This window comes from Colius striatus, chromosome 4 (genome assembly GCF_028858725.1).
Source record: "Colius striatus isolate bColStr4 chromosome 4, bColStr4.1.hap1, whole genome shotgun sequence".
In the NCBI taxonomy this organism is placed as follows: Eukaryota; Metazoa; Chordata; class Aves; order Coliiformes; family Coliidae; genus Colius; species Colius striatus.
Window position 1 is genome coordinate 20,329,177 of NC_084762.1, and position 12,961 is coordinate 20,342,137.

Genomic DNA, 12,961 nt, shown 5'->3' on the forward strand with positions numbered 1-12,961 from the left:
TTGCCCCAAGGCGTCTGCCGCAGCTCTCAGCAAAGCGCAGTCCGGGAGGTGCGGCACAGGTCAGGAGGAGGCTTTTAACGGGAAAATATGACGGCAGTCCACGCACCGAGTCAGATGGAAACACCGGTGCGAAAGCTGGTGGTGCCCGGACGGCCGCCGGGGAGAGGCACCGCCGCGGGGAGGCGAGGCCGGGCCGGGCCGGGCCGGGCCGGGCCGGGCGCGGCGGGGCGGGCCGGGGGCCGGGGCCACGGAGGAACCTGAGGCGGCCGCCGAGGTGGCGGCGGCAGCGGTAGCGACTCCACGCCCAGGAGCGCCGCTTAAAACCACTGCCGAAAGGTGTGGCTTCGCCTTTCCTCCGCCGGCGGGGAGGGGACGGGACGAGACCAGACCAGACTATACTAGGCTAGACCAGACCTCCGCGCCAGCCGCCGCCAGGAGCCTCCGCCAGCCGTCGCTTCCCCGCACCTGCGGACCGCGCTGACCCTGCGACACTCGGCCCTTCCCCGGCCCTCGGTGGGCTGCGAGAGTAGGCGGCAGCGCGGCGGGCCCTGCCGGGTGTGAATGCCTTTCAGCCCGTCGGGTCTGGGTCAGCCTCTCCTGGGTCGCTCCCCTGCTCCTCGTCCCCGCTCCCGCCGCGCTCCCCCGCCGCCATGAGCATCAACGGCGGCTCGCACCCGCGGATCAACACCCTGGGCCGGATGGCGCGGGCCGACTCGGGCACCGACCTGCGCTACGAGATGAGCTCCCATGTGGTGGGGGGCGGCGGCGGCGGCACCCACACGCACAAGACCTACTACTACCAGAAGACCTACGGCGGGGACTACGCCTCCGACGGATACGGGTAGGTGCGGGCGGGACGGAGGCGGCGGGACCCCGCCGCGCTCCCTCGGGCCGCCCGGGGAGAGCCGCCCTCGGAGAGCCGCCCTCAGCCGCCGGACCTCCCGTTTCTAGGGCTTGCAGGTCCTTAGAGAGAAAGAGACCAACGTCTAAAGGGCCTTTAAAACCTCAAGTAAAGAACCGGTTTAATTTATTTCTGGATAATAATAATAAAAAGACCCAACTTTTGGTGCGGGCTCTCCTTGAGGAGAGTAACGGGATAAAAATCAGAACGGTGCCTTCACCCTTTCTTTCTGGGGTGTAAATGTGCCTGTGCTGGCTGTACTGACCCTACAGTCCTCTGCTGATAAAACCCCGCCTTGCTCGTCGATGCAAAACCAGCGGTACGGAGGTAAATTGCATTGTGCCTCATACACCCAGGCTCAGCTCTCACCGTCCCCACCGGCCATTGCATAACTAGGTCTATAAAACAATATTAACTGGTAGGAATCGTTCTCTTGTTAATTTTTTAGCGTGTTTCTAACATATGAAAGGCCATGGCCTTTTATGCAGTAATCCGTGTTTGGTGGCTAGGGAGCAAAGATAGAGCCTGCTTCCCTCTTCGCTGCCTTCTTAACTTTTTGTTTGCCGAGTTGCTGTGAGCACAATGAACACCTTTTGGGTCCTGCTTTGGAGAGCATTTGTTTTCGTGGATTCAGCTGTATCACCAATCTGTTCAGATCAATTCCGGTAAAATAAATGTAGTGGTCATGAAGACTCCTCCATTAATCCCTTCTTCTGGGAGTCCATGGGACTGAAAAGCAGGCAGCAGTTACAGTCACTAAAGGAAACAAGTGTATGATAAGGCTCCTGTACAAAACACTGCTGGTGATTGCTCCTTTTTTTTATGTGTGGAATGGCTCCACTAAGCCTATGGGCCTAATTAGTGATGTCACCGACTTAGGGATTGATTCGGAAGTGCTGCGGTGTAGTTTGTGTCAGAATTTAAGCCCAAATTTTACAGATAGTACATCATTATTAGATTGCAGAAGGATAAGGATTAAACATATATAGTAAATAAAGAGAAGATGAGAACAAGCAGGCTGTCCTGGTTTCTAGTTTTAGTTCTTCATTTGACTTTCGGTTTGGTGTGTGCACAGGTGAGTTAGTTACAGTGAATTGCAACTATAACATGTCTACTTACTGTTACAGTAGTATGAGAATACCTGTTTATTTCTACATAATTATAGCAGTTCAATACTGTACCCTGGGAAGATGTATAGACTAGGACTACAACATGCTGTTGCTGTGTTGCATTCCTGAAGATCTGTTTCTGTAGTGGTGCTCCACTGCAAATACCTTTACTGTTTACAAGAGACAGATATGAAAAATTAATGACAGAACATGCTACTTCCTGTCTGTTCTCTTTTCCAGACTTTACTCTGGTGTAACTGTCATGGATTCAATAAAGTGACTTCCCTATTACTCCCAATTTTTCACTTCACCAATTTTCCTTTGATTTAGCATTCTTTGGGTTTCGTTACATATTTTAAACCAGTCCTTTAGGCTCTTCTTTCCTTAGTATTCTGAGGTGATGTAGCAAGAGCGGGAAGGACAGGTCTAATCAAGAGGTTAAAAACATATTGACATCCTTTCATTTACTCTCTATACTATAATATTACTATCTCCTTTTTTGAAAGGCATGTCTGGCAACAAGATTGCAGTCAAAGTTCCTGGTCACTTTATTGCAAAGCATCTGCATGGAACTAAAGATCCCTTTTAATGATGTCAAAATATGTATGTCTGTATTTACATGCATTGTTTTTATATATGAAGACATCTGACCATTCAAAGCACTTTAAATAATTATTTGCAAAATGATAGATACGTTTTGCACCTTACTGAGTTGCATGGGTTTATTTTTAATCTGTATTTATTTGAATTAAAATGTCCCCCAGGAGTAGAAAATGAGGGCTTTGTTGCCAGTTAATGGAAAAAAGCAGTTGTGCTCGATTTTGCATGTGTTGTGCTTGCAGAAAGTCCACTAAATGCTGTTCATGTTGTGCTTAAAGTGTCAGGGCCATCACCTATGGCATTGGTTTTAATACTTGGGTTCTGCCTGACATCTTCAATGCCAAAATATGACAACAGTTACTCAATTCACAAAACTGTGGCTTGATTTTCCAATGGGGAAGATTACTGTACTTTAAATGCAGTAGGATTCAACTTAGGGTCTAGTCTTGTTAAGTTTTGGGGCGTATTCCGCCAAACAAGTCTGTGCTGAGTGTTAGATTACTCACAGAGCAGCGTGAGACGCTCCCTACCCTTAGGGCTCAGCAAGGTGCTTTTACAACATTCCCAGCTTCTTGGGAACTCAGGATGAGCTTGGCCCCAAGTACAGATACTCAGCTTGACAGTGAGTCACAGGCTCCTAAACTGCCAATTCATCAGTCAAATATTTATCAATGTCTTTGCTATGGAGAGATAAAATCTCATATACTGTGAGAAAAGGGGAAAAAATAGCAAGTTGTGCAGTTTTATTTGTCATTGCTGAGATTAGGAGGAAAAAAAAAATAGCCTAGGATTCACAGTCCCTGTGCGATATGAATATAGTTTACATAGTTCTGCTTGAGAGTTAATGTAACTTCTGTGCTTTAAGTTAGAGAAGGAGTTAGAAATTCAGATGCCCTGCCCTGACATTACTTTCTGGGACTGACAGACAAAGTAAACTTGGTAAAAACAGAATCAAAGCCATGTTTTTGCCTTTCCCATCCATCTCACAGGCATCTGCAGGGTCTTGGCCAAGCTGAGCGATGGTAGAACTGGTGTGGTAATGTCCCCATTGAACTCCTCTGCCACAGCATTGTGCTGAGGGCAAGAACTGCAAAAACATGGGCTAATGGGAGAGGAATGTGTCTAAATTGCTGCTGAACAGCTGCCACAGGGGCAGAGCCTGTGCTGTGCTTGAGCTGGCTGATGAACAGTGGTGATGCTGCCATGCTGTGAGAAGAAAACCAGCTTGTGCCTATCCCAGCAATTCCAAGATTTCAAGCTAGGGATGGAAGCATCTGGCTGGTGAGGGATCTGTTGACATTTCAAGTGGCTACTCTCCCACAGATGTATTTCCATGGTCCAGGCTGGACCCTGCATTTGGCACCTCCCTCTATCAGAGCCCAGAAGTGTGAGAGGCATGTCCACAGCTCACTGCACAGGGCAGGTTCAGCCTTTAGAAACAGTGTTGTTGCTCCTGGGGATTCATATCAGTGGGAAAAAGTGGAAGGATTTTCCATGAACAGGTGTGGCAGAATCCCTTGTGAAACGCCACTTGCTCTGAATGCACTGGGCCTCAGGGGTTTTAAGATTTCACCATCAACTCTGAAGGTTTTGCACATTTCTAACTCTTTCGTGCAAGATGCAAACAAACATCTTTGGAGGTTTCCTGTTGTCATGCCTTAGTCTGTGTGCACACTCAGCAGATGCGACTAGTTTGGCAAGGTTGTTGTGTGCCAAAACTGATCCTAGTAAGAGCAGAGAAGTATAGAGAGAACCCAGTTATGAAACTCTGAATCATTTCTGGCACTGACATTCACCTTCTTTGAGGTGGAGAAGCTGGTTTATAATGTTAATTTCTGGTGGTGTTCCTATGGACATTGTGACTGGCCATCTTTTGCCAGTATCCGCCTGAGCATTTGCAGGGGCACACTCACCTGACTGGCAGGTGGTGGCAGATGGGTGATGGTTTAGTTCTGTGGTGTGTACAGGCTGTGTGCTGGGAATAGAGATTCCAGGTCAGCTTTTTCTTTTAACTTGCCTACCTTGGGCACACCAGGTAATCCCCTGATGAATCTCTTGCTTGTTCAAACAAGTTTGTGTGGATGGGAGGGGGGAGTAAAAAGAAGAAGTGCTGTTGTTTTGCTCTCATTGTTGAGTTACAGGAGTTGCAGAATACTTTGGATCTGTGAAAAAGAGACCTTTTTTAAAGCTTTCTGTACTTTGTGAATGAAAAAACACAGCTTTGTGGAAGAACTAAAACATTTCAGAAAGCTTATATGGATTTGATTTAGACTGGATCTTTGTGCCAAGAGTGTCTGCTGTGTTCTTCCAAAGCTTTAAAGAGCTGTGAAGCTCCTGGAAAGCTCTGCAGAGCTGCTGGATGTGCTTTTGCTGTCTCCTTCACCCTGCTTCTCTAGATGCCCCCTAATAACAGAGCAGCCTCTGGATGTGTACTAAAAAGTGCAGAAACCGGGGCTACCGCACGCTGCTGACATTTCTGCTGGGTGGGGAGGGTTCAGGTCTGCAGCAGCAGGAAGCAAATGAGAAAGCAGCAAGGATGTGACTGTCTTCCTTGCCCCTCAGGTTCTTCAGTTGGTCCTGTAAGTGTGCAAGCCAAGTGTTGGCAGAGGAGATATCATTTATTCAAAGCATATCACTTAGGCCATTTTTCAACTGCTTGAATAAATCAGTAGCAGCAGTGGTCAGCCCTGCCATGCTTCAGGGACATGGACACCACTGGGTTTGCTGTCTGTGTCACACACAGTGTTTCTTGGTCCCATTTATGAAAAGTGGAAATAGTGACTTCTTGTTTCTGTAGAGCTAAGGACCTAGTGAGCATCACTGGTGCCGCTTCACACTCAAGTTCAATCCTAGTTCAGAAACTGAGGATTCACCGGTAAGATAATGACTGAGTTTAGCTCAAGGTGGGTGTGTTGCAGCACGGAGATGTTGTCTGAGCTACCATCCTGCCTAGATCCCAGTGGCAGCAGGGACTGGTCTGTCCTCTCATTCCTCTGAGAGAACTCTAGCAAGGGAGCAATGTATTCTGCCTTGACGTGCAGCAAGGAGAGGGTGGCTCCTGTACAGAATGATGACACGGTGAAGATGCTGTGCCCCTCCTAGTGCTCTTCCGTCAGCAGAGAGATACAGGGCTCATTTGAACATCCAAAATAAAACTAATTCTTCCGTGTTATGAAGTAGTCTTACAACTTTAAAACAAAGACACTACCCTCTTTTGTTTTCCCTTGTTCTTTTGATAGTTAATGACTATTAAAATGAAGTCATTTTAATAAAGAACTCAGCTTAATTGTACCTTTTAGAAATTCATGAGTTGCCTTCAAAATTAGTGTCATGGTCTAAAATTTTGTTGTGGGGACAACGAGCTAGTTAAAGCCTGAAGTGGTTCAGGCTCTTTCACTCAGCGCTGTTGTGCAGCGTTTACAAAACCAAGGCAGTACAGCAAATAATCAGATTGTTGTAAATGCCTGTACTTGTTAGTAGGAGTCTCTGCACTCTTGTGTTACTAGTCTTTCTAAAAGTCCAAGCTCCAGTTCTTTCCTTTCTGTTGGAATAGTTGAAAATATATGTTATATTTAGAGGGGTGCAGAAAACACATCTGCAGTGGATGCAGGGAAAATCTATCTGTATTTTCACAGGATGGTGTGCCTACAGTGTTTGGTGCAGCAGGATCCCGTTCATAGGTTTGAGCTTTAGATGCTGCCAGAATTAAGATCAAATCAAACTGTCATCATAGCAGCAGTGGTTGTTACAATGTCCAAACATTATTTTGAATTCATTCATTTTCATGTGTGAAACTGAAAATCAGACTGAGACGTTGACAAAATACTGTCTACAGCAAACCATTTAATCTGTGTTCTGTGAGGATTATTGGGGTCCTACATCTTTCTGAGAGACATAGGTGTATTTATATATGAAAAATCTATCTTTGTTCTTGCCTCCACGTTATGATGCCATGTAGCATGTCCAAGGTTTCGGGTTTGTCTCAGTTTCTTTAGCCCAGTAATTTTTTTTTCTCTTATGCTAGTGTGTTGGATTTGGTTTTCCTTTGCCTGGCTATTTCCTTCTGCCTCAAGGTTGGATGTCTGCTTACTCTGCATTGGGGTTTCTGCTTTGATCTGCTTATTCCTATTAAAGACCTGTTGGCTTCACTAAGAGGAGTATTACACTGAGGGCCTTTGAAACTGCTTATGAAATACCCTCCTGTCACATGAGTGAAAAGTATTAAAGATATATCCACGTGAAATTGTTTTAGGGCCGTCTAATGTATCAACCAACATGTGTTGAGGTATTGTCTTGCTAAGTATTTTGATTTTCTGAACCTGGAGATTGATTTATGGCCTTCTTGAGTGTGTTTGTACAGCCAAGTCCTCTTCAGACGTGAAGTCTTTGAGTCCTATTGGCGTGGTGAAGTGATACCACCCAACAACAGCTCCTGCACTGGCATCTGCTGCCTCTGTGTATGGCCCATGAACCAGCATACCTCCTTTTGGTCAGCTGATGGATTAGAAAGCCATTAGCTGGCCCAGTGTCATCAGCTGCCTTTAACAGGCCTTACCTTTTCACCCCTTATCCTAGTATTGATCTCAATAGCAGGACTAGCAAAACAATTGTTTAACAACAAAACTGACATCGAAGGTGTTAAAAGCAGCACTGATGAAAAATCATGCTCTTTCCTCAAACCTCACAGATTGGAGAGCCTTGAGTCCTGCTGCTTTCTTTGTGTGAAGGTCCCTGTAAACTATAAATAAGTAACTTGAAGGTCTTTGTTTGGAGATCCAAATAGGATGCACTTAAGCCTCCCACTTCAAGGCATCCGCCTCTGCCTTTGAAATGTTTGTGCATCTGTATTCCAGTTTTCCAACTTTTTTATTATCTAGACAATAATTCTGGATGTGGTGTTCTAACATCATTGAGGTGAACACAAAGTACTTGTACTTTTATTTTCTATCTTTAGAAGTTTGTTTTAGAAGTTTGATTTATTTGAAAATAGCTTTTCTTCACAAATTCTTCATGTGTGAGCTACAACAGCCGTTGTTTAGACCTCCTCTCAGAGTAAAGTGATGTAAAGCCTTTGAGGTCAGTGAAGTTGCGCTGAAGCCAGTGGATACACTGAATTATTACAGTAGAAGTCTGGTCCCCATCTATAATTCTTTTAGCTTTAATGAGTATCCAGCATTTATAGCTGTCAGGAGGAGGCTGAATTTAAAAAAAATAGCCTTCTGATCTTCTAAAAAGAGAAGATTGCTTGGAAGGTTCCTCTTCTTTATTATGTTTCATTCATGAGAATAATTGTGGGTATAATTAAATGTAAATTTTAGATGCAGGCGGATATTTCTAGATTCAAACACAACAGCAATGCCCAAGGAGAAAGAACGATTTAGGAAAGGAAGCTGATGGGAAGCCTGGCACAAAATCAGACCCTATGTTATTTTTCACCATTGTTTTCTCTAAGCTGTTTCCAAGATATGCAGGGATGCATAGCACAGTAGGGCGCAGCGCTTGCACAGCCAAAGGGTCACAGTGCAAGCCAGGAGTTGCATGTGTACAGCTGGTTTTCAATCACCCAGTGATTCTCCAGTCCTGCCTCTCTCTTCGAAGGTCTGGTCCCTGGTATTGGGGGAAGCTGGTGAAAAGTTACTCCAGCTTTTTCTCCTCATTCAAGAAGAGCTGATAGGAGGAGGCCAGGCTGCTGAAGCACCAACCATACAAACTGCAGAAGAGCTTTTACAAATAACACTGAACTTTTCTCACCACTGCAGTGATTTTTTTTTTTTTTCCAAGGACAGCTCTGCTGGATTTTTTACATTGTCACAAGTCCTGTTGCAAAGGATGGTGAGAGTCTGTGAAGTTAGTGGAAATATTTCCATGTAAACCAAGTGACCTGCTGGCTCTGAGCTGGGCATTTTTACACTGGTAGTTTTTTTGATGTTATTGTTTTGTGGAAGGCTTGAACCTCCAGTGATTTGTAATGGAAAAGCTTACTTACTGTGAGCACAGGAGTTAGAAAACTAGGCAAGACTTAGAAGTGTCTTAGTTTCTTACCATCTTTTAGTAGTGGTTTATTCTAGTTTCACTGGCAAATGCTTGGGTTTGGGAGCTGCCTGGGCTTGCTTGGGAGCTCTGATTCCATCACCAAGGAATGATTCCTCACTTGAAGCACCTCACCCACATCCAACTAGCAGTGGTTCGCTTTGGTGGTGGCTGAATCCCAAATGCTGAAAAAGCAACCTTCTGGCAGTATGGATACAGTAGATTATGTGCAAGACGGCAATACCAACCCAGTGTTGCCTTTATTGCCTTTTCCCCCCGCTACTACTTTGATTCCCCCAAACTCCCACTTTATTTATTTGTAAGAAATCACGTCCTCTAACTCCAGGCCCTACATCTGTTTTTGTAGTAGCTTTTGCATCTTGCTGTTCTTTCTTAAGACCCTGCACTGGCTTCGTGCATTTCTGCTGATGAAAGGGCCCTTTGTATGCTTGTACAGACTTGTGTGCTCATGCTCCTGTGGGACAGAGGATCTTGCTTTCCTTTTATGCTCTGACATCTCATGGCTGCTGTGATAACATGTACGATAAGATCATGCAAAGGCTGTGCTCTAGTATGTTTGCTTTAACAAAGATGGTGATTAATTCATTCTCACTGTAATACTGACAAAATTTTGTCTATCAAAGCTACAAATTCCCGAGCTGGAAGAAAAACTTTCTCCTTTATGGCATGCCAGTTTCCATCTTCTATTCTGTCCTGTGTAGTAGTCACTCCACGCTTGCTGTTACAGAGTTATAAAGCAGCTCTGCCATTGTGGAATAGGTATTAAAACTTCGCAGTGCACTTATGCAGGAGGGCCAGATAAAGTGTGTTATGTCTCTGTGAAGCTAAACGGAGATGGATTATTCCATGTAACTTCCCTTAGCTCTTTTAAATTTGTGTTTCTCACATCTCTTCAAAATGTGCAATTAACTCTGTACTTACTTCATCCTCTTCTCCCCTACAACAGCCAGAATGGGACCTGTACAGTGTCCAGACGCCAGAACACGATCCAGGAGCTTCTGCAGAACTGTTCAGATTGCCTGATGCGAGCTGAGCTCATAGTACAGCCCGTGAGTGCTTCTTGTTCTTCTTATCAAAAGTGATTATGAATATTACAGGGAACGAATGCTGTGTTGTTCTCTGGACTTGCAGGCTCTGCTTCTTCATCTGCTTTTTCCCCTTTCAGCTGTTTGTGTGAAGCAACTGGGAGTGGATAACATACCTCCTTTCTAGGTCTCCCTCCTCTGTCTGAACTCAGTGTTCAGTAAAACTGATTGAAATACATCTGATTAAGAAAAGGGAGATCTCTTCATTTAAAACAAAACCCAACCAAATAACCCCACCTCTTCAAACAGATTCTCTTGCATCATACTTTTCAGTTTTAAATCAAGACCACTGTCAGTGTAAACATCTGTTAATAATGTTTTGACCACTTAGACTCTGTGGTCATCATCATTTTCTGGGCCATAATGAACCTGAACCTTCATTATTTTCCCAGATGATTCCTAAATAAGTATATGAAACTAGATTTAAATATTTTTGTTTCATCCCGAGTGCACACAGATGATCTTTGCCGTATGCTGCACTGATACAAACCCATAGTTCCTAGGAGTGGGTTGCTACCTGGCACTAGATTCAGTCCTGGCGAAACTGGGATGTCCTGTCTTTCTGCTGAAGTCAGAGGAGATGCAGGATGAGTGCATCCTGCTTTTAAGGCCACTGAGATGCAAACCCTATTCACAGTTCTGGCAATAGATATGATTTAATGCATGCTTTGGGACCCTCTGTGGACAGAAAATTCTTTCAGGAATGAACTCTGTGGTTAGCAGCTCATTTCCTTTTCGGACATACAACACGTGTGAGCATGTTTATGTAACAATCAATGCCAGAGTAAATACTGCCTCTTGTTGAGGATTAATATTATTCTAGTGAAGTTAAAAGAAAGTGATGTTTAGTTCCAGCTTGGTGCCACAACGTGTGTTGCTTATTTGACTTTTTTCTTTTCTTTCTGAGGGACAAAGTAATGAGGTCCATCAACATTTTATTTGCCAATAAAAAAACCCACAGCTGGGTTATGTTTTGTTCAGCGTGGCTGTGTCAGTGTGGGATCAGATCAAAAAAGCTGTGTCTTTCTCCTTCAAGTGCCATGTTAATGTCTGTCCACTGCACTGAAAGGGTGCTTGGAGAATTTGCCTGGACTTTGGGTGATAAGACGGGATGCAAATGTGACAGGACATGGAGCTGGTCTCAAGCAGGCAAGGTGCAGATGGTGTTTTTGCACAGAGCAAAGTCTTAGAACCTCAGGCCAATTTCCAAAAAATCAGGAGCAATGTCCATCAGCTCCCACTAGGACATGGTTCGCTTCTCATCCTCTAAACACAAAAGCAAAAGGTCTTAAAAACTTGGCATACTCTGTGGGGCCTTGGCTCTGCTGAAATAAACATCAGCCAGGACATGCTGTTCTTTATGGAAAGATTTGGTTGGTATTATGTTTAAATAATTTTCTTTTATATCTTATTTGTAATAACGATTTCTTAATGACTCTGTATCCTCTGTTAATTGGCCTCTGCCAGTTAAAACTGGGAATCAGAAGCATACTAGTTGAAACTTCTCAGGCTTCTTAAGAATAATACATAACATCTTTTCTAAAATAACCAAGATGAAGCTTAGGTGATAAATATTTCATTTAATCTCTCATATCTTTTTTTGTTTGTTTTAGGAATTGAAATATGGGGACGGTGTTCAATTTAGAGGGAACAGAGATCTGGAAGAGTGTTTTGCACAGGCAAATGACCAAATGGATATCCTGGATGGGCTGATCAGAGAGATGAGGCAGATGGGCCAGCCCTGTGATATGTATCAGAAAAGGTATTGCCAGGGAAGGATTGTGAGGAGGGAATGTGGCTGATAAGAGTTTGTCGGGTCTCAAGTGCTCACCTTCCCTGGTGTTGCAGGAGGTGATGGAAATCAAGGTGGAACTGAATCTGTTTGGGACGTGCTAGCATGGAGAAGGACCTTGCAGTATCATATTTCTTACAGAGTTTCACAGCTTGACTGTTCCTATGAAATTTTAGTCAGTATATTTTTTCTACAGCCTCTGCATTCAGCACTTTGTTTTGATTGTTGGGGTCCAGCAGGATAGAGATATTGTGTTGTTTCCATATTTTCTGTGTGTTTTCCTCATAGATGCTAAGTGATTCCTTCCTTTTCAGGCTGCTTCAGCTTCAAGAGCAAATGCGTGCCCTGTACAAAGCCATCAGTGTGCCCCGGGCCAGGAGGGCCAGCTCCAAAGGCGGTGGGTGCTTCTCCTCTCAGAGTGGCTCAGGCTGGGATGAATTCACTAAACGTGTCACAAGTGAATGCTTGAACTGGATGAGGCAGCAGAAGGTAAATCTGTGCAAAATGCTGCCAGAGACAATGCTAAAGGCTTGATGTTGCTTATAAATGTCACCTCGCATGTGGAAATGTTTTGGATGCCAGTAGAAAATTAATGTGCATGTGAATGTGTATTATTCCAAATTCATTTTTCCCCCCCATTATTGTACATATAGTGAGTTGCCACAGAAATATAAACATGGATTTGAGGTCATCTTTTGTAGAGGAAAAAGTGTGGAAGTCAGATTTGAAAGCTGACCAAGACACAACTGTCAACAAAAGGCATTAGCATGTTTGCATTAGAGATTATTATGCTCAATATTTCCTTCCTTCCTCAGATTTCCTTTATGATTCGTATTTATTTTAACCCTTTAGGACTAGCTTCGCAGATTTTACCTTTATCCAGTAGTTTTCAGTTTTCTCCCCGTCTAATCTGTCCTTATCACAATGGGAGCCAGAAGGTAGGGCTGTTTGTTACTGGACTAGGCTTTCCAAAGTCACTGCTGAAATACACACCAAAATGCTGCAGTTGCCATCTGTTACATTCCCAGAATAAATTTGCCTAGCACAGCTTTGGTGGTGTAACTTGAAGTAGAAGACACACGTTGAGAGTCTGAAGTCTGGTTTTGTGCTACTGACATAAAGTTGTGTGTTTGTTGTTAGAAAGCCCTTTCTGAGACAGGTAGGGAGGATGGAACAGTGTGGCTGAAGTTACACTTTGTAGACTCCTTGTAAGTTGAAATTGCATTATTTTTATCTCTCTTTATTAGATTGTTGCTTAGTGATCCTGTCATTGTTATCTGCATATGGTGCTTGCCAGGTGGTTGCTGTGCAAACCAAATGAGGAAAGGAGAGCTCTGTACAGTTCCCATGCTTTTATGTGAGTGCTAGTCATAGTCTAGTCTTCCTGTGCCCTCCCATGGTATGGCATGTTTGAGAGGAAGAA

The 12,961-nt window shown here is 44.2% G+C and overlaps 1 protein-coding gene across 3 annotated transcripts in view; it reads left to right on the top strand.

Annotated features, from left to right (window-relative positions):
- Positions 1-368: 368 nt before the first annotated feature.
- Positions 369-12,961, top strand: part of DSP (desmoplakin) — a 40,506-nt gene continuing 27,913 nt past the window's right edge. For all 3 annotated transcript variants that reach the window (XM_061995055.1, XM_061995056.1, XM_061995057.1), the window contains exons 1-4: positions 369-841; positions 9,608-9,710; positions 11,360-11,508; positions 11,853-12,027. In XM_061995055.1, the coding sequence (XP_061851039.1) occupies positions 651-841; positions 9,608-9,710; positions 11,360-11,508; positions 11,853-12,027 (618 nt within the window). In that variant the 5' untranslated portion in view covers positions 369-650. The remainder of the gene's footprint in view (positions 842-9,607; positions 9,711-11,359; positions 11,509-11,852; positions 12,028-12,961) is intronic.